Source organism: Cydia amplana, chromosome 2 (genome assembly GCF_948474715.1).
Source record: "Cydia amplana chromosome 2, ilCydAmpl1.1, whole genome shotgun sequence".
NCBI classification, from domain to species: Eukaryota; Metazoa; Arthropoda; class Insecta; order Lepidoptera; family Tortricidae; genus Cydia; species Cydia amplana.
The window spans coordinates 15,486,473-15,507,721 of record NC_086070.1 but is presented as its reverse complement, the minus strand read 5'-3'; the positions used below and the strand labels follow the sequence as shown (position 1 = coordinate 15,507,721).

The following is a 21,249-nucleotide window of genomic DNA, read 5'->3' as shown; positions in this document are numbered from 1 at the left end:
AGTATATGATAAATATGTAAAACATCATTAATTATCGAATTAAGATTACATACAACTTTGTGTAAAAAAAATTGAGGCAATTATACAGCCCGATTATACGGGTTACATTTTGAAAAAGATGATTATCTTGGAAAGAAGAGTAAATATACATAGGTGAACATAATGGTGAACAAAGGTATAGTAAAATAGGTAGGGACATAATTCAGGGTTCGCTTGTCTGGTCCACGCATGCTGTACCTATCACGACCACGGCACGGCCGTCTCCTGCTAACTTTTCGCTATAATAGTAAAATCATAGGTCTAATACCTATGATTTTAATATTATAGCGAACAATATTTCATGTTCATGATCTCGAATTTAAGACTTTAGCTTAGATTTATGGCGTGCGGCCTAGCGCGCGTTGCCTCTATGAGGAGCTGTCAAAGCGCTTTATATCTGTATGCTTTTGATGATGCGGATCAGCATTCTTATCCAGCGGGGCAAGCGGCCAGCCTGCAGAAGGGCACCCTACCGCACTTGGTAGGTCACTACACTCACTACCAGGATTTAGGGCTAATAATTTATTTATAAGTTTTTAATACCTTTAAACGAGCAATTCTTGTATATTTATTTATTTATTTATATGTATAATATATTTCGGGGATCTCGGGAACGGCTCTAAACGGATTTAGATGAAATTTGCTATATGGAGGTTTACGGGGGCGCAAAATCGATCTAGCTAGGTTTTATCTCTGGGAAAACGCGCATTTTTGGGTTATTATATGTTTCCAGAGCAAAACTCGGTCTCCCAGACATTAAGTTTTTAATTTAAGTGTTTTTATCATGTTTCATATTTAAACTTACAGATGTGAATCACCAGCAGAGTTTTTGGAGAGGTGTGGTTTTCTTATTTCCTGTTACCAACCTGAAACACCATACCTACCTAAATATCAGAAAATAATAAAGTGAAGAAAATTAAATAAAGTTGAATGCTTAAAAACTTTAATGTTTTATTAAAATTAAACGAAAAAAAATGTGTAAACTGAAATAGATCAATTTTTTTTATTTGTAGTTGAATAACATATATGTATTTAATCTCCTTTAATTAAAAATCATCTCTGAGTAGATACATATTAAACAATAGGTACTATTAGGTCTTGGTAGTAATGTTAGGTCTTATGACCTACTGTATTTGACTATATTACTTACCAAGACCGGAGCCTGACCTGTCAGTCGCCAACTATTTTGATGCTCTTTGTAGGTAGCATCAAAATAGTTGGTGACTGACAAAGTTACCAAGTTACTAAGGTAGTAGGTACCTATATAGTAGGTAGCAGTAGCGCAATATTTAGTCAAAATATTTTGACTAATTTAGATTATTTTTATGCCAAAAAAGTAATACAAGCTATTCATGTTCCACTTAGTAATAAAATACGGACTTTTCTGAATATGTGGTTTACGAAATGTGTTAAGGTACAACTTGTGGTTTATTAACGTGGTTTAGAAATAGGCAGCTTGAGTTGAGAGAGGTGATGAGTAAATTGTTTCATTTTTTTACAATTTTGAGCGTTTATAGGAGAATGTGTGGAGCAAGCATTATTTGACGTGTAGGTGTGGGTTCAACAAAAAGATCGCTTGTCAATAAGGCATTCTTGCTGTTAAAATTCAATTATTAATAGCCTTTATCGACCATCAGCAATGTAGTCCCTTTTTGATTGATGGAAATTGTCACGTAAGTTCCACTACTCGCCGCCGCATCGCCTACAGCGCATTCGTTGGTCTATCGCTCACAAGATGTCATTAATTCATGTAAACTTACGTACTGAAAAAAAAAAGTTTTACTCTTTGCTATAAATTACCCTTTCGCACGTCAAAAACTCCAAGATGGTGCTGAAGGTCATAGAGAACCAAGTCTACCTTTGGAATCATTACTTGTCAAAATTTGACATTAGCAATCCACAGTTAGGTGACAACCAAACCAAACCATTATAAACCTTAAAGTAATAATAAAACAAAGTTGTTTTTTGTTAAATTATTGTTTGTACCAAATGAACTTCAGCACTTGATGAACTTCAAATGAACTTCAACAGTTGAATTTCAAATGACGCGAAATTTGACAGTTGCACATGTCGAATAGGGGCCCAGGTCTCTTGCCATCGTCCCGAGCTATTTTTTGATTTCATAAGCATAAGTCTTCACGGCATTTCTGAAGACATTTTAATACAGCGAATCCACGTTCTGATAGCCATTTCCATGACGTCTGTTAGCCAGGAGCCATTATCGATCTTTTTTTGATATTTATATACCATCTGTAACAAAATATTAACGTAAAAAAAATATACCTAATAAATTCAAAGTGAACACGCTATCCGCTTTGCCCATTCAGTCAGTTAAAGAATATACTTTAATAAGCAATAGAAGCATCTTGAATTAAAATTCGAGATAATTACTGTGACAAAATAACATACAATGTACTTACCTTTCAAAATCGAATATTTTGCACTAAAAACACATTTTGACTCGTCACCGACGACACTCACAGCGACCGCTCCCTGTGACGCTTGCCGCTCATAGAGCGAAGGATCCTGAACATCATATAGGCGCGTGGTGCGACAAGGTCGAATAGTTTAGGATTGGGAGCCCGAATTCGCTTTGCCTGGGTTGTTCGCTTTACCCGGACTTCCCCTACTTGATCTCGTATCCAGAACTAAAAAGAGTCGTTTGACATTTGCGAGATAGTATTTCATGAGATTAATACGTTATGTTAATCTTAAACCTTTTACGAATTAAAGTTAAATTATTTATTTACGTGGCTCCACGTATTTTCAATTATATTAACTACTAATTAATTGCAAGATTGCTATTCTTATATCTCTCTCTTTTATTATTATACTAAGTCTTATTGATATATATGTAAATAGGTATGTGTAATATTGTAATGTAAATGTAACCAAGCTCACCTCATGGCCTGGAAGCACTTGAACACGCCGCCGTCGGCGTTGCCTCCTTTTTTCAGCGCTTTCCAGTTCTTCTGCACGCAGAATGCCATCACGAATTTGTTATCTAGTAAAAGAAATCCATAATTTGCCTGATATCCATTTAAATACTTAACAATTGTATGACTACTAAGCTTTTACTCGTTTACCCCTACTTGAGACACACGTTCTTGTAGTCTGGAATACAGGTACCTTCTATAACAGTGTTGAAGAATAAAAAGAGCCTTTACGAGCTGGTGTGGTGAAATGAACTAATGAGATTTTTTAGAAAGCATCCTCTCTTAACGAGAACCTCTAGAATTAAGACAAACATTATTTAAACGAGGATAATTGTCACAAAATCGTCGGTACCTTAAGATTTCAATTACAGGTATAAGTTTCACTGTATTGCAATTTTTTCAATACTCACTTTCGAGTTGCTCGCTAGGCCAAAGGAAGTACCACGCGGTGCAGGCCAGGTTGATGAGGAGGACGACCAGCAGGATGGCACCGACCACCCAGTCCAGCACGTCAATGGGCAAGCTGTCGGATTGCGTCTTGCAGTAACGCACGGACAGGGTTTCCACCTGAGATATAAAACTTTTACTTAGATAATTTAAATTTAGTTTTTGCAGATTAAATTCAAAGCAGATCATGTTTGTTACCGGACGACATAAACGTAACGTAACGGAACGGTCGAGAGAACTGTAACGTTTTAGTTACATATTTATAGTAATTTGCCTTTGGTCAATAACCCCGATGTAAATAAAGATGGGTTCAGGCAGTCCCTCAGACAAGGAGCCCTATTTCTGAGGTTATCCTCACTAACCACTCTAGCAAGTGCTTTTTAGCGCAGGCCTACCTGCAGGCCTGCCTCTGTGAATGGAGACTCTCAGGGCTAGGGTTTGCACGACGGATCCGAAATGTATGGGAAGATCCGTGGATCCGGATCCAGATCCGGATAATTTCATACATTCCGGATTGCAAACCCTACTCATGGCTATTTGCTGGATTTTCCTCCCGGTCCACGGTGTCGATTAGTGCAGACCTACCTGCAGACCGTAGCCTCGGTGTATGGAGGCGTTAAGGCAGTCCCTCAGGGCCATTTCGGTGGACTCTCCTCCCGTGGCATGGGTGAGGTTGAGACCGCAATGCTGGTTCGCGCAGACACCGCGGTGGAGCTTCGAGTGCTTGTAGTGCTTTGCAATGTGCATTGAGAAGTTCTGGGGAAAAAGAAAAGCTTATTGTAGGATTTTTTACTTTGTTTTCTGACCAAATCTTAGTAAACTCTAAGGGCCACTTGCACCATCTCACTAACCATGTTAACTCCAGGTTTAACCGATTAACGCCGGGTTAGTGGAATGGTGCAAGTGGCGCTTATAATCATGTAGATTGTAAGTAATCATCAAATTAAGGCACTTCTCAATGGCACCTTTTTCCAGCAGCTCCGAAATAAAACACGTATATTGTACCTTGATGAACTGATAAAGCGGTGTCTCATCCTCCATCAGCTCCAGGTCGACGATACAGTACACCGCCTCAGGGTCCCGCAGGCAGAGGTCATAGTCGTCCAGCTCGGAGAGCACGGGCATGGAGTAGTAATCGAATTCGTGGGCGCCATCTGGTGAAGGCAACGTACGTTAATAGAGGTACATAATTACAGGTGATTGTAGTTAAGTAGCGTGAAGTTGCCACTCACAGGAACAAGGCAGAACGGCATTGTTTATACTTCGTTTTTTTAGCATTAGAAATAAGGTAAACAATCTTGATGTGTCTTTTAATTGAAAAACACATTTTAAAAATAAGTTTCGGTAAATATGTAAGAATTATGAATCTAATACGATCTTTTATAATCTTCTGCTTTCATAAGTAATAGTTATTGATTTTTAAAAAGTGTTTTTCAATTAAAAGACATGTCAAAATCGCTTACCTTCTTTGAAGTTCTTTCTAATGCTAAAAAAACGAACTATAGTGTAGGTTGAATACGCTATGGCGGGACAACTTCGTGACGCTTTTTATGTTTACTTCAATGGGATGTCAACCTAATTATTTCTTATTTTTTACCTTGCAATAAAGATTAATTGGCCGATAAACCCGTTTATATAATGTTCTCAAGCTTGCGTGGAAATATTGTCATTGCGTTGGTTTGTCATAATCGGCGACGTACTATTAAGTAGGTACTAGCTAGAGATGACATCAAATTACGTAGGAATGTAGGGTAGTCTTTTTACTTACGAAACAGTATTTTCTGAGCGTAATCTTAATGACGGTGATATTCAGTCTAAAGTACCTAGTTAAACCTTTTAAAGTTTAATTATAGTAGGTAAATTAGGAGAAATACAAAGATCACCCGTTTGCATGTCACAATCAATCCTGTTCCAATCGGCACTCCTTATTTTATTTGCACACACGAGTATGATATAAGCAAGTTAAACTGAGCCTACTGCGTAAGGTATTTTTGTACTTTCAACAGCGTAAGTAAACCTGCCATTTGAAACGCGTTTCAACACATCCTAAGTTAGTCTAATGCTTACCTAGTTGCTTCATAATCCTCACCAACATCCGATAGGGAAAAAATAGAATACTTAATTACAGACAAATTCGTGTAACGTTTGTAATATTTGGGTAATAATGACAGCGTTCTTTTTGTGATGTAGATTAAAAATGGCAGGATTGTGATTAAAGTTTTTCTTTTTATCATTTTTCAGTATTTTTCAGTATTTTTTTATTTTATTTATTTATTCAGGTAATTACAACACAATATCTAATCTTAATTACAAAAGTATCGGTAAACCAGTAAGGTTTGTCTCGATACTCCATCCGCGGTAGATTTTATACAACAATAGAATATCTTTTAACTTAAGAAACTACTTACATTCATAACATGCTCAACTTAATCTATCATTTAAATTACAACAACCGACACCACTGCACTGAGCGCTAAATAAATAACATTATTTACTTTTGTGAAGGTGTATAATAGGTAAGTATAGAGTGTTAATTCCCAGAACGATGCCTAATACATGCCACGACGGACGAAATGCCTAATCTATATATATAAATGCAAGTGTCCTGACTGACTGACTGACTGACTGACTGACTGACTGATTCATCAACGCACAGCCGAAACTACAAAAGCTAGAAAGTTGAAATTTGCACACTAGGTTGCATTTGTAAAGTGTACAAGAGATAAGAAGCGATTTTGAAAAATTCAACCCCTAAGGGGGTTAAAAAGGGGATGAAAGGTTGTATGGGGTTCAAGTTTTAGTTTAAGCTAGAAATTTGAAACTTTGTGAAAATGTATTATATTAAAAAACAAGAAAACTCATTTCAGCGTTTTCGAAAATTCATCCCCCAAGGTGGTGAAAAAGGGGTTGAAAGTTTGCATGGAGATCAAACATTTTTGTGAGTGTGTGACTTTAAACTTTGTATATGGGTATATTATTATAAGACAGGAAAAGTAATTTCAGCGTTTTTGAAAATTCATCCCCTAACAGGGTTAAAAGGGGGTTGAAAGTTTGAATCCATTACAAATGCTTTGAAACTTCTTAGAAAGGCATAATAGCCGATTACAAAAAAAGTGATTGCGACGTTTTAGGAAATTCAAGCCCTAAGGGGGTAAAAAAGGGGATGAAACTTTGTCTTGGGGTGCAAATTTTATTTTAAGCTAGGACCTTGAAACTTTGCAAAAAGGTATTAAATTAAAAAACAAGAAAACTAATTTCAGCGTTTTTAAAAATTCATCCCCCGAGGTGGTGAAAAGGGGGTTGAAAGTTTGTACGGAGATCAAATATTATTGAGAGTGCAGGACTTGAGTCTTTGTATAAAGCCATATTATTAAAACTCAAGAAAAGTAATTTCAGCGTTTTTAAAAATTCATCCCTTTAAAGGGTTAAAAAGGGGTTAAAAGTTTGAATCCATTACAAATGCTTTGAAACTTCTTAGAAAGGCATAATAGCCGATTACAAAAAAAAGTAATTGCGACATTTTAGGAAATTCAACCCCTAAGAGGGTAAAAAAGGGGACGAAACTTTGTCTTGGGGTGCAAATTTTATTTTAAGCTAGGACCTTGAAACTTTGCAAAAAGGTATGAAATTATTAAACAAGAAAACTAATTTCAGCGTTTTTAAAAAGTCATCCCCCGAGGTGGTGAAAAAGGGGTTGAAAGTTTGTACGGAGATCAAATATTATTGAGAGTGCGGGACTTGAGTCTTTGTATAAAGCCATATTATTAAAACTCAAGAAAAGTAATTTCAGCGTTTTTAAAAATTCATCCCTTAAAAGGGTTAAAAAGGGGATGAAAGGTTGTATGGGGTTCAAGATTTATTTTAAGCTAGGAATTTGAAACTTTGTAAAAATGTATTATATTAAAAAATAATAAAACTAATTTCAGCGTTTTCGAAAATTCATCCCCCAAGGTGGTGAAAAAGGGGTTGAAAGTTTGTATGGAGATCAAATATTTTTGTGAGTGTGTGACTTTAAACTTTGTATATGGGTATATTATTATAAGACAGGAAAAGTAATTTCAGCGTTTTTGAAAATTCATCCCCTAACAGGGTTAAAAAGGGGTTGAAAGTTTGAATCCATTACAAATGCTTTGAAACTTTTTAGAAAGGCATAATAGCCGATTGCAAAAAAAAGGAATTGCGACGTTTTAGGAAATTCAACCCCTAAGGGGGTAAAAAAGGGGATGAAATTTTGTCTTGGGGTGCAAATTTTATTTTAAGGTAAGACCTTGAAACATCGCAAAAAGGTATTAAATTAGAAAACAACAAAACAAATTTCAGTGTTTTTAAAAATTCATCCCCCGAGTTGGTGAAAAAGGGGTTTAAAAGTTTGTACGGAGATCAAATATTTTTTAGATTAACTCTCAAGAAAAGTAATTTCAGCGTGTTCAAAAATTCATCCCTTAAAAGGGTTAAAAAGGGGATGAAAGATTGTATAGGGTTTATATTTTATTTTAACCTACGAATTTGTAACTTCGTAAAAAGTATTTCATTAAAAGAGAAGAAAACTATTGTTAGCGTTTTTCAAAATTCAACATTTAAGGTGGTGAAAAAGGGGTTGAAAATTTGTATGGAGGTCAATATTTTTTGTAAGTACGGGACTTGAATCTTTGTATAATGACATATTATTACAATACGAGAAAAGTAATTTCAGCGTTTTTAAAAATTCATACCCTATAAGGGTCCAAAAGGGGTTGAAAGTTTGTATAGGGTTCAAATTTTATTTAAAGCTAGGAACTTGAAACTTCGTAAAAAGGTATTTTATTAAAAAACAAAAAAACCTATTCAGCGTTTTTAAAAATTCATCCCCCGAGGAGGTGAAAAAGGGGTTGAAAGTTTGTATGGAGATCAAATATTTTTGAGAGTGCGAGACTTAAATCTTTGTATAAAGCCATAGTATTAGAACACAAGAAAACTTATTTCAGCGTTTTTAAAAATTCATCCCATAACAGGGTTAAAAAGGGGTTGAAAGATTGAATAGGTTATAATTTTATTTAAAGCTAGGAACTTGAAGCTTCGTAAAAAGGTATTTTATTAAGAGAAAAGAAAACTAATTTCAGAGTTTTTGATAATTCATCCCCCAAGGTGGGGGGTCGAAAATTTGTATGGAACCCAAATATTTATCGGAGTGCGGGACTTGAATCGTTTATAAAGGCATATTATTACAATACAAGAAAAGTAATTTCAGCGTTTTTAAAAATTCATCCCCTAAAAGTTTAAACAGGGGTTGAGAGTTGGTAGAGGGTTCAAATTTTATTTAAAGCTAGGAACTTCAAACTTCGTAAATAGGTAGTTAGGTAGTAGGTTTTATTAAATAGTGGACTTGAAAATCTTCTGGGGGTTGAGAGAGATTATATCGAGATTATCGAGAACAATTTTATTCAGTTAGGGGCTTGAAACTTCGTAGCCAGGTTGTGAAAGACAAATCTCATGCGTTGTATAATAATTAACAAATGATTAACCGTCCCTACTGCTATCTTTTGCTGCATAATGTTCTAAGCTAATGTAGAATTTATAACCACCAATATACAAATCCACGCGTACGAAGTCGCGGGCAACAGCTAGTACATATAATATATATATATAAAGTCTAAATTTGAATAATGTTGATCGATGTTAGACCTACCTATATTAAGAGCCCATCAACGTGCACACTAGCGCTACTGCTAAATAGTCGTGATTATTTATATTTAACGAAAGATAATTGAAAAAAGGACCGCTACGTACTGTCTTATATTAAAGTACCTTTTGAATACATCAAGCTAGTTTTTATGCTCCTGGATTCGTCTATCTATGAACTCAAAACAAGAATTAGAATTAGAATTAGAATTAGAATTGTTTATTGCACTCATATTAGTATACAGATCTTAAAAACTACTTAGTACAGTTCCACATGAACCCTGTAAGGGTATAGCAATATACTTAACACTAACTTATGAGATAACATGCATCATAGGCTTAAGCCACAAACAAAAACGGCCATTTTAACTTTGGACGCATGGATTGACGAATCCAGCAACATAAAAACTAGTTTGATTTATTCAAAAGGTACTTTAATATAAGATACGTATAAGATACGTAGCGGCCTCCTTTTTTAAATATCTTTCGTTAATTTTAAATAATCATGATTATTTAGCTGTGGCGCTAGTGTGCACCAGGGATGTTGCGAACATCCGCATCCGCATCCGCAACCGCGGAACTTCCGCATTATTTTCAACATCCGCATCTGCATCCGCATCCGCATAAAATCGATGCGGAGCTTATGCGGATGCGGATGTCGAACAAGTCGGTACAGGAACGTCTTAGTGGCGGCGTAAGTGCTAAGTAATTTCGTCATTACCTATAACGAAATCGTCTAGATCCAGAAAAGTCGGCCAAGTTACTGTTTATTAAATATAACGCACCTATATTCTTGCTCAAATACTAAACGTTTCGTTTTTTTTTAATAACAAAATACTAAAAATGGAATATTTGACGTTTTCTAAGTACCTAATCTTGACATCCGCATCCGCATCCGCATCCGCGGATGTGAGCCTTTAAATATCCGCATCCGCATCCGCATCCGCGGATGCCAAAAAATCTGCATCCGCAACATCCCTGGTGTGCACGTTGATGGGCTCTTAATATGTTCCACAGTAGGTACATTATCTTCACAACATGAATTGCAATAAGAGGGGAATTATTGAATTGCATTACATACATCTCTATGTTAGTTTGATTTGATATTTACGGCTTAGTTGTATTTTATAATTATTGATGTGTTTTTTTTTTGCTGTATGTAAATTCCATATTGACGTGTAAAAGTGCCCTTGTGGCCTATTTGCTGAATAAATGTTGATATTTGATATTTGCATAGTTTTGAGTTCATGCAGGGCAACTTATAAGTAAGTAATTAATATTCATAGTAAAGTTATTTTTAAATAATTTAAAATTGTTGGGCTACGCGCAAGAACGGCAGACTGTTCTGTCCACCTCACACAACTATCGGTAAAAAGTAGATTTTACTACTGGAAATGCGTTTTCACCAACGCATAACGGGCAATTAGTGTTAAATATGAAAATATAGTCTGGCAAACACAACTTGTCAGTCAATAAGAACCAGGAAAATTATACTCATCCCTTTCTTTTGGGTGCTAGTACTAGCGTAAGACAAAGACAGTATGATTCTCTCTGTTTATGTTTGAAATGAGATAGTCCTGGGCCAAACTATACTTTTCAAATATCCATAAACAATAAATAAACACCTAGTTGTCAATACAAAAGTTCAACGCAGTTCATTCACTTTTATTGCACAAGGTTTGGTTACCGGAACCACATCATTGTTTCAACAACCTGTAAGCACGCCTTCAAGGAGGATGTAAGGTTATTTAGTACCTAAAGTCTATTTTTTTATTCGGTAGACTGAAATGTCAGTTAATAGTATGGAATGACATTTCATGTTCATACCATGTTCATACTATTAACTGTCATTTCAGTCTACCGAATAAAAAAATAGACTTTATTTACTAAACATTTAATTTAATAACTATAAAAAACACTTGATATTGATCAAGCCGCAAAAATATTAAAGTTAGCTTAGAAATAACAGTTTAAATGCTATAACTAAATTAATAAATAAACAATGTAAGACCTTAGTACAACGGAGCCTATGGCTGAAACAATCGGCATGCAATCGGTGAGCAACAGTCTCATACAAGCTGCAGTTGACACGCAGTTCTTTTTTTCTATCCTAATCTGTTGGGGTCATCCCTTGAGCTCATGCCAATCGTAAAATAAGGTGATAAAAGCTTTGATCTAAAACATGAAGATATCCTATAGGTGATATATATATATATATGTTAATCAAAAATTCTCAAATGAATTACTAATTATAATTTTAATAGGGGATATAATTGTGGGATGAGAGTTAAAAAAAATAAAACTGATTTTTGAATCACCCTAAATTAATACTAAATGTATTATACAATTTTCAGACGTGTTTTTTTTATAAGTTTCTTGATTGGCAGATACTGTTGTTATTAAAGTATAATTGATAATATAGTTTGTCAAAGGACTGTCTCATTTCAAACATAGACAGAGATAATCATACTAACTTTGTCTTACACTAGTACGTATCTAGACCCAAAAGAAAAGGATGAGTATAGTTTTTTTTTGTTCTTACTGACAATAATTTGGTTTGACCAATTATAGTTATTAATTTGTGGCATTAATAAATGAATGGGAATGCGGTGTGTGGCAAGCCGCGGCGGTCCGCGACGGCGCTTTCGCAAGGACCACTATCTGGCATTTACGCAAGTACAATTTTGCCGGCCTTGGCCGTGGTTCGAAATGTGATAATTTAGTAGATGATAGTATCTTTGGTGATTTTAAATTCAAAACAAGGACAGTACAAAATGTACCTAATCAAAAACACAGCATGCACCTAGTTACCTAAATATCATAACATTTAACGCATCGATATATCTTTTAGAAAAATGTTCTTGTGGTTCTGGCAGATGTCAAATCGGTAAAGGGTAATAAGAAGGTTACGTTAGTGGATCTGACGTCTGACATTAAATCCCGAGGTCTCAGGTTCAAATCCTGGCTCCTTCCAATGAGTTTTTCGGTACTTATGAACGGAATAAATATAATTTGATATTGATTACTAGCTTTTAGGTAAAGGAAATAATTGTGAGGAAACCTGCATATACCCGCGAAGAAATTCAAAGGTGTATGTTAAGTGCCCAACCCGCATTGGGCCAGCGTGGAGATTGCATATGCTCTCGCGCATGAGAGGAGACCTGTGCCCATCACATACATGGGACATATATAGGCTGATATATTTATTTACTTGTACAGTCGCCATTAGATTAGTTAAGCAGCCAAGATGTTCACAAAAATCCAAACAAAGCCTATCAAGATATTAAAGTGCATGTTTAGATATTTTTGAAAATCTCGCCGTTCCGATGTATTTATTGGCGACTGTAGGTACCTAAAACAAGCAACAACGGTTGTACTCCGGGAGTGCCGATAGAAGTGAAAACTCACCTCACTATGTTACCGACGCCCGTTAACACGATACAGTATACGTTTAGCGGAGGTATTCTATTTATTTATTATATATTATTATCATTCTCAAATAAGATCACACTTTTTCATTGACATGTTTATCTACATACTGCCATGACAACGACAAATTATTTGAACATAGGTAAAGAGTCTTGAAAAGGAGTCCGCAACATAAATGTCAAATAACATTGAGTTTTTCTTTATTGATTTAAATGCCATCAAAATTATGAGTGGCCACCTTACGGGGCTTGCGGTCACGTGATCGCCTTACGCCCCTTACGGTCACGTGATCGCCTTACGCTGTCTCGAGTTTATCATTTTTTCCCCACCTCAAAAAGTGCCCAGCGCCGCTAAAGAAGTTTTCACTTCAAAAATTAAGTTATAGAATCCCCGGGGCTCAAGTCCTCGCATTTAGCCGGTATTTTTTATTAATGATGTAGGTAACTAAGTAAGACAATGATTAATTAATAATTGGAGATAAATACGAGTAGTTGGCTCAGTTGTCACAAGTGAGCTCTTCCGAGAGCTTGGCAAGCACCTCAGGGAGAAGGGGAATGACCCTCGTTCTGAGTCATGGCAACAGGTCTCCATCGCCATAGAGCGGGGTAACGCTGCTAGTGTGATGGGGACCTTTGGACCCTGCAGCATGGCTCAGAACGGGTTTTAATAGGGATGATGACACATGTTGAATTTTATAACAAAATCTAGTAAAATAGATAGCAAACGAGCAATTTATCACAATAATGTGGATATTAAAATAAAATATTGAAAAATTACAAAAATACAGGACCTGAAAGTTTCAAAATTTAAGTTTTTTTTTACTTCCAAAAACGATAAAAGTAAGGGTACCATTCGATTCCTTACATTTCATTCAAAAAAATATTGTATAGCAACTATATACATAAACGCAATATTTCACCGACAAAAACGCAATTTTCTTGTTTTGTCCATACTACAAGATGGGCACCCAGAGACCTTGACGTCACGTTCCCTTGTCGTTTTGTATAGGGCGTTTCGCGAGTGAAGTGCGACTGTCGGCCTTTGACTAGAATTTCTGACTTTTGTGTTACTTTAATGCAATGGGATGGGTCCCATATAGACATTTGATCCTAAAAACAAACCCGATCGATTGATACCATAAATGAAAATTAGTCATGTGGCCTATTGTTTAAGTTTTGTACGTATTTAGACAAAGAAATGTCGTCACAATATTCTCTCAGATGGTAACAAATATTGTTACTTACCTATCCTAACCTAACACGCATTTCCTGCTCGTAGGATAGGGGAAACTGGGGAGGGTTGATCACCCCTTTTGTTTTTAGCATACATTTTCTTAACTATTTGTAGTGTTGAAAAACTTTATAGACCATACGACTCAGAATTTATCTCTTCATTAATAGTTTGAATTAGAACAGATTTGTGCAATAAATTAGATCATTATTTAATGAAAACCCATACTGTTGACTTTTACCATGTGTCCCCTATGTAAGGGAGACTTGTTTACCCCTGGTCGGGAGCCTTGATCCTAGGGGGATCATGTGACCCTGGTTCTTGGGACACATGGTAAACATATTTTTACCATGTCTCCCCATACCAGATTCTCATTGATTATATAACACGGATCGCTATTAGCAATGCATCTATAATTTGTAAAATACACAGCAAACATATATATATTGCATCTTCCATGCTTTGAAGTTGTATTTCCGGTAATCAGATGTCTAAGCCGAAGGGATCAAGTCTTCCAGATTTGGGGACACTTGGTAAAAAGATTTTAAGGGGCAATGTCATATTTCGAGGGTAGTATCTACATTAATTTATTCACTTTATCTACAGAAAATTAATATATGAAGATATCAAACACATATTAATTCATAATCTTATACTTTTAAAAAACAATGTAATCGTATTATCCATAAAACAACATAAAATAGGGAATCAATTTTTGTACAAAAAAAAAAAATCTAAGTTATTAACATAAAATTTCTTGTAACAAGCTAATTTTTTTAACGTTCTTATGAAGGTATTTTTAGCGTCAGATACCTACAGCAATTTTAATTTTTTTACCCATCACTGGTCGTTATTGTTTACTGTAATAAATAAGTTTAGAAATTTACTGCTCACGTTTCGAGGACGGTGTTTGAGCTGCATAATCCTAAAATCCTTTCTATGGACCGTCGGTTATATAGTACATAAGGTCGGAAAGCCATTGAAATAGCATTTCATCCATAAAAACAAATATCGTCGGTTGAAAACCAAATATCGTTATAAGTGTTTTTTGTCGACCGAGTAACATCCCCTGTGTGTAAAACGTTTAACTTGATAAAAAAGCGGCCAAGTGCGAGTCGGACTCGCCCATGAAGGGTTCCGTATTTAGGCGATTTATGACGTATAAAAAAAAAAACTACTTACTAGATCTCGTTCAAACCAATTTTCGGTGGAAGTTTACATGGTAATGTACATCATATATTTTTTTTAGTATTATCATTCTCTTATTTTAGAAGTTAAAGGGGGGGGGGACACACATTTTACCACTTTGGAAGTGTCTCTCGGGCAAACTATTCAGTTTAGAAAAAAATGATATTAGAAACCTCAATATCATTTTTGAAGACCTATCCATAGATACCCCACACGTATGGGTTTGATGAAAAAAAAATTTTTGAGTTTCAGTTCGAAGTATGGGGAACCCCAAAAATTTATTGTTTTTTTTCTATTTTTGTGTGAAAATCTTAATGCGGTTCACAGAATACATCTACTTACCAAGTTTCAACAGTATAGTTCTTATAGTTTCGGAGAAAAGTGGCTGTGACATACGGACGGACAGACAGACGGACAGACGGACAGACGGACAGACAGACAGACAGACATGACGAATCTATAAGGGTTCCGTTTTTTGCCATTTGGCTACGGAACCCTAAAAAGACCAAGTACGGGTAGTTCGTAAAATGTTGATGTCAACTTTAGTCAGTCTTTTCAAAGGCCACGGGGATAATTCCGTTTTCGAAGTCGGTTGTATAATTAAAAACTGAATTATACGCCATTAAATTCCGTTATAATAAACAATAATGAGTCAAAAACCTTGAAAGTTTAAATCAGTGTTTCTCTGGTCGTACTTTCGCGGCATGATTTACTAAAGAAAAGAAAATATTTATGATAGCTCTATGAATCATTTTGTAAGTAAATTTATTACAATGTATACTTGATCGCTTTGGGGGTGACATGATCCCGGAATCATATCTCCCCTGAAGAAAAAGACAAAGTCTCCCCATACATAGTAAGATTATAAAACGTGCCGTACTCGAAACATGTGTTCGCGTATATCAATGTAATCCAAGTTAATCATCACTTCAATAAACAACAAATAAAATAAGCACACTCACTAACATCATTTCCATCTCATATTATAAAATAAATCCAGTTAAAGCTTACCGAAAATTTAATATAGTACGCAGAAAATCTTTCACCGTCCGCCATTTTTGAACCACTGACTTTTCCGATACAGTGCCATGACAGAACATGAAGTTAGGAACGAATGAATGAGTGTTACTAGCGCAAAAAATTGTATCTCGTTTGGTTTGATTAAAAATGAAGTTTACCAAGTGTCCCCTAGGGATCGACCCTCCCCACCCTCACCTATAGTAGCTTTGTTTGAACTGCTGGGCATGTAATTTCTTATTTTTTCCTCAGAATTTCCTGAATCACACAACGAGAAGCTTCAGCTTGTTTGTTTATCTCATATAATTATATTTATAAGTGCGGTGAATGTAGCACGCTCAACGTCGAGGACGCGTCGAGCAAGTTCGGACAAGGTTATTATTTTTGGAACATTCGTCAATATTGAATGTCGTTACGAAACCCATACATGCAAATTGTAGGTTTCTATAATCTCCGATGGGGTAATCCAGCGGGAAAATTATAGACGAAAGGGATTTCGCTAAACTTAAGGAGCAGGGATGTTGCGGATGCCGATTTTTTGACATCCGCGGACGCGGATGCGGATGCGGATTTTTAAAGGCTCACACGCGGATGCGGATGCGGATACGGATGTCAAGATAGTACCATAAAAAAACGTCAAATATTACATTTTAGTAATTTTTATTTCAAAAAACCGCCAAGTGCGAGTCGGACTCGCGTTCCAAGGGTTCCGTACATTAAGTCCCACTCACGCTTGACTGCTCATTTCTAATAGGTTTTTTTGGTTAATGACTAAATTACCTAGCAGACTAGGACTTACGCCGATGCTAAGACGTTCCTGTACCAACCTGTTCCACATCCGCATCCGCATTAAATCCGCATCGATTTTATGCGGATGCGGATGCGGATGCGGATGTTGAAAATAATGCGGAAGTTCCGCGGTTGCGGATGCGGATGCGGATATTCGCAACATCCCTGTTAAGGAGCACTGCGGCGAACGCATGAAGGTAGGTTTAGACCTACTCGTACTCGTCTCGTAGGGACTAAATTTCATCCTAATATTTTAATACTAGCTTATAAAGTTATACGTGGTGGACTTTGTAATGGACCTATGCTGGATGCGTGTGTGTACATTCTGATGATCATTTATTGTTGTATTTCCCGAGGTACTGTAAATGTATTGATGATACGAAAATAGCATTCAATTTATTGTCAACATATATTACTTTATTGTCAGAGGTTACAATATGAATCTTGAAGAATGACATTGACATTACATACGCGGCAAATAAATCGTTTTAGTACGTGATTGGTTATTAATTACTGACCTCTGTTCACCTAAGCACTAAGCACGCCTTGAAGTGTAGAACGCATTAGAGTAAGTGAAGATGATCCTAAGCCACTGCAGTAAATGTAGCTAAGTAAAATTATAATTATAGGTAAGTGTATAATAACGATGATATCCTGGTGACAAAATGGTAGGTACTTATTCGATTTATTTAATGCTCATAGTGATTGGCACTGTTGTGATGGCGATGCCACAAAAGGGCTGTCAATTAAACTGTTCGAAACGGATTAGGTATGTATGTTAAAAAAACCTATTGAATGTTAAAATATTAAACAATTCTTTATTCGGTCAATTAGGTTCAACATTTTGTATCTATGGAACTATATCATTGTTCGAGCGTCACGAATAACCGAATCACGTGACTTGTTTGTTTACATTATTTTCTTTTCAAGCCCGAATGTAATACTATCAAGATGTTTGAATTCCGTAGTTTGGCCGCTATATCAATATTTTTATGTTTTTTTGTGCAGTTAAAATATATTAATATAGATTCGTGCTGTTTTATTTTATAATTTGATTGGTAGCCACAGCCCGACGTTTAATTGTGTTAACCCAGAGTGGCAGGATGCCGATGCCGGGAAACGATTGATTGAGTCAATTAATTCTGAAGGAAATTGACGGATACAACGGCGGCAACAACAGTAATGCAGCTGCTGTTGAAATTCGAACGTCATCTTTATAATCGATTAAGCTAACCCGATTTTCACACAGGATTTCTCGCCAATCTGCCTCTTCGTATACTGTAATGTCATGTTCGATACCAGGCCAAATAAAAAAAATAAGTGCGTGCGATTAGGTATGTACCTATTTGAAAATTTCGATTAATGTATGTCGGATGACAATGACAGTGTGCAAGATAGGTAATACCATCGAGTTGTCATATACAAAGAGTGATGTCTGTATTAAAACAACAAGACCGATGTGATCCCATAGTCGGTAGTAGATAGATGAGGGCTTTTAAATAAAAGAAGCAAATGATCAATACCTACGAGTACCTACAAGTTATTAAAAAAAAAATTGTGACTTTTTGTCCACAACATGGCCTTGTTGATTGCCTCTTGCTCTTTTTAACTATATTATGACGTCAATAAGATCATTATTTCTTCAATAACACTAAAATTTATTCGTGACCATATGAAATATATTATTGTGAATGGTAAATAGGTATCAAGGAACTAAAAAAAAATGTCGTAATCGGCATAATTTTAAACCTAGTGAAATATTCCACTCAATTGTCGATAGTTTTAGTATCATAGGAAAGTTAATTTAAAATAAACTTCTCCGCTTTGTTTGATTCAATTCATAAATAAGAAATAAATAAATATTTGGCGACAAACTTACACAGATCGACCTAGCCCCGAACTAAGCAAAGCTTGTACTATGGGTACGGTAAGATACACACACACATATATATTATATAGATAAATACATACTTCAATACATAGTAACATCCATAACTCAGGTAAGGTAACACACAAATAAATGCCCTTACCAGGATTCGAACCCGGGACCTCCTGCTTCGGAGGCAGGGTCACTAACGACTAGGCTAGGAGGCCGTTTGTGTAACTTCTAGTATCTCCATTCAGACTTAACAATTTGATATGGTTTTGATACTACCCTGACGATCGTCTTAGGGCGGGTTGCATCAACCATAGGTGACGGACTGACTAGTGAATAATGTCACTTAGCAGTGACCTATGAGGCTTCCCATACAATAAAATTTAGCGAACTCTTTAACAGTGACCGACGGTTTGGTGCAACGGACCCTTAGTGATTGTCACGCATCTCACACACTACTTTAACTTCATCTCGCATGTGCCCATCAGCGACAGCGAGGTTTTGTCAAAATCAGTTCACAAACAGAACAAATTGTTAATTCTAAATCGGTCTCCTGGTCAATTAATTGTGTGTTTGATTGAATTCGGTATTAAAAATATTTACATATATTTATGAATTAATGAAAACTTTATTTCAGGCAACTACCTAGTGGCCCATACATAAATACCTTGAAACTAGCATACATATTATTAAAATATATGTATTTTCAAACGAAACACTTTATGTAGACAGGAAAGCAATGGCCTTTATGTAGGTACGAGCATTCGGTTTTGAGTAGTTTAAGAAAAAATATTTAAATAATCATATATTCGATATATATTTTGTATTATTGTAAATAATTGAAATCATTTATCATCATTAATCATAAATAATGTATTATTATTAAAATAATCGCCGATTTGATTTTAATGTGGGTAAGACGCGATCTACGTGGCCGGGCCCAAGGACTAAGAGAGGCAAAGGACGCCCTAGAGATCGCTGGGTTAATGATATTAAAAAAACTGCCGGAGAAAACTGGATACAGAAAGCCCATTCAAGGTCAACTTGGAAACTGTTGGAGGAGGCCTTCACCCGTCAGGGGCCTTAATTACCACTAATATAATTTACAATTAATATTCATTATGTAATAGTTAAGGTAGATTAAGGATGAAAATAAAGGCTTTATTATTTTAAGACGCGAGCTAGATAAAAACACGTCGGTTAGCAGCCCGATCACGTTAACCGGGAATCTATCACGAGGTTGAATCATGGAAATATTCTCATTAAAATAAAGTGATGCGATGAACAGGTTAGAACGAGACGGATGCTGTTATCTCCGTGATAAACGTGACCCCCGTCATACGTTATGTGACTATAAGTGTAACGGATCTTCTGAAGGCAGGGGGTCGGTAGTTTGGGACATAATGTACGATTAGGGGTGCTATCCGTCCGGACCCCGGCATTCACAAAGCTAATAGGTCAGTTGGCTTTTAGCAGACCAACGTAAGCCTGATCTCCGATTGCTAGTAGTTGTTGGCAATTCTGGAATCAAGTTATAGGAGGAGCTCACAGTTGATATATATTTTGTTAACATTTGTCCTCGTTTACCAGAGCCGGGTATATCCGGGTGTTAAATAAAAATAAATACAAAAATACAAGAAATCTTGTTAGTGAAAATAATGAGCATGTTTAGTGACTAAATTAGACCATAATTTTGTAGGCAGATAATACAGAGGCATGGGTTCTAAATTGTGTCGGTCTTTGACAACTTTAAATTGCTTTATTGACTGGTTTAACTTCAGCAAAACCAGCAAACTACGTGCAACATGCTTGAACAAACGGCAAATTTAATAATAGCCCTTTAAAGCTCATTTGAATACTAAGCTACCAATTTATTCTATTCCAGAGTCAGTAAGTATCAAACTTTACATTTAACCAAGCTTAGAAATGACAGAAAACTTCTAATTGATGTCTTGGTCAGATGATAGTTCAGTCAACTAAAAAATAAGGCTTACCCTCATTAGTAATATTCTGGCCAACGACGAGATTCACTAAACAGAACACTGCTATGAACCACCGCATTTTGGCAAACTATCGACTGCCCGCGCTCGCAGCGACTGGCTGGCCGCGCGGCCTAGAGTCAGTCAGCGAAACGTTAGTAGGGTGGTGGAAACTTACGCATTTCCGAAACTTTACAAGGTCAAATGTCAATCTTTCATATGGATTGTAAACAATCAGGTGTATTATTAGACGCGCGATTATAGCGCATGACAAGACAGTCATGATACATACAGGTGATACAGGTAGCATGTATTATACGTACGGTCCAGACAGTTTTAGTCATGATATCAACTAAAATACATATTAACATTTACACCTACTATTGACAAAATCTGAAACGCCTTTAGAATTGTACGGTAAATGTCAGTCCGGCCCGCGGTGTCCAGCTGTGGTTCCAGACCAAGTTTGGCGACCGCGACTTGCCGAAGCCGACAAGTCGAGCGACGAGGAATGATCGCAGTACAGATTCAGTACCCTCACCATGAGTTTTACGCGGCATTAAACGCTAGCGACTGCATCAATTCCAACGCAGTGCATCTCGCTTGCACCAATATCTGTGAGGGAGATGTATTGTGAGTTAGTTTACGCAGTCGCTAGCGA

General features: G+C 36.2%; 1 protein-coding gene across 1 annotated transcript in view; it reads right to left on the bottom strand.

Moving 5' to 3' along the window:
• The window catches only part of LOC134658139 (O-acyltransferase like protein-like), a 60,201-nt gene extending 39,378 nt beyond the window's left edge, over positions 1-20,823 (bottom strand). The window contains exons 1-5 of the mRNA XM_063513751.1: positions 20,604-20,823; positions 4,428-4,576; positions 4,008-4,178; positions 3,386-3,542; positions 2,941-3,043 (exon numbers count right to left, since the gene is read on the bottom strand). Coding sequence (XP_063369821.1) covers positions 2,941-3,043; positions 3,386-3,542; positions 4,008-4,178; positions 4,428-4,576; positions 20,604-20,670 — 647 coding nt within the window. The 5' untranslated portion in view covers positions 20,671-20,823. The remainder of the gene's footprint in view (positions 1-2,940; positions 3,044-3,385; positions 3,543-4,007; positions 4,179-4,427; positions 4,577-20,603) is intronic.
• Between the last annotated feature and the right edge of the window lie 426 nt (positions 20,824-21,249).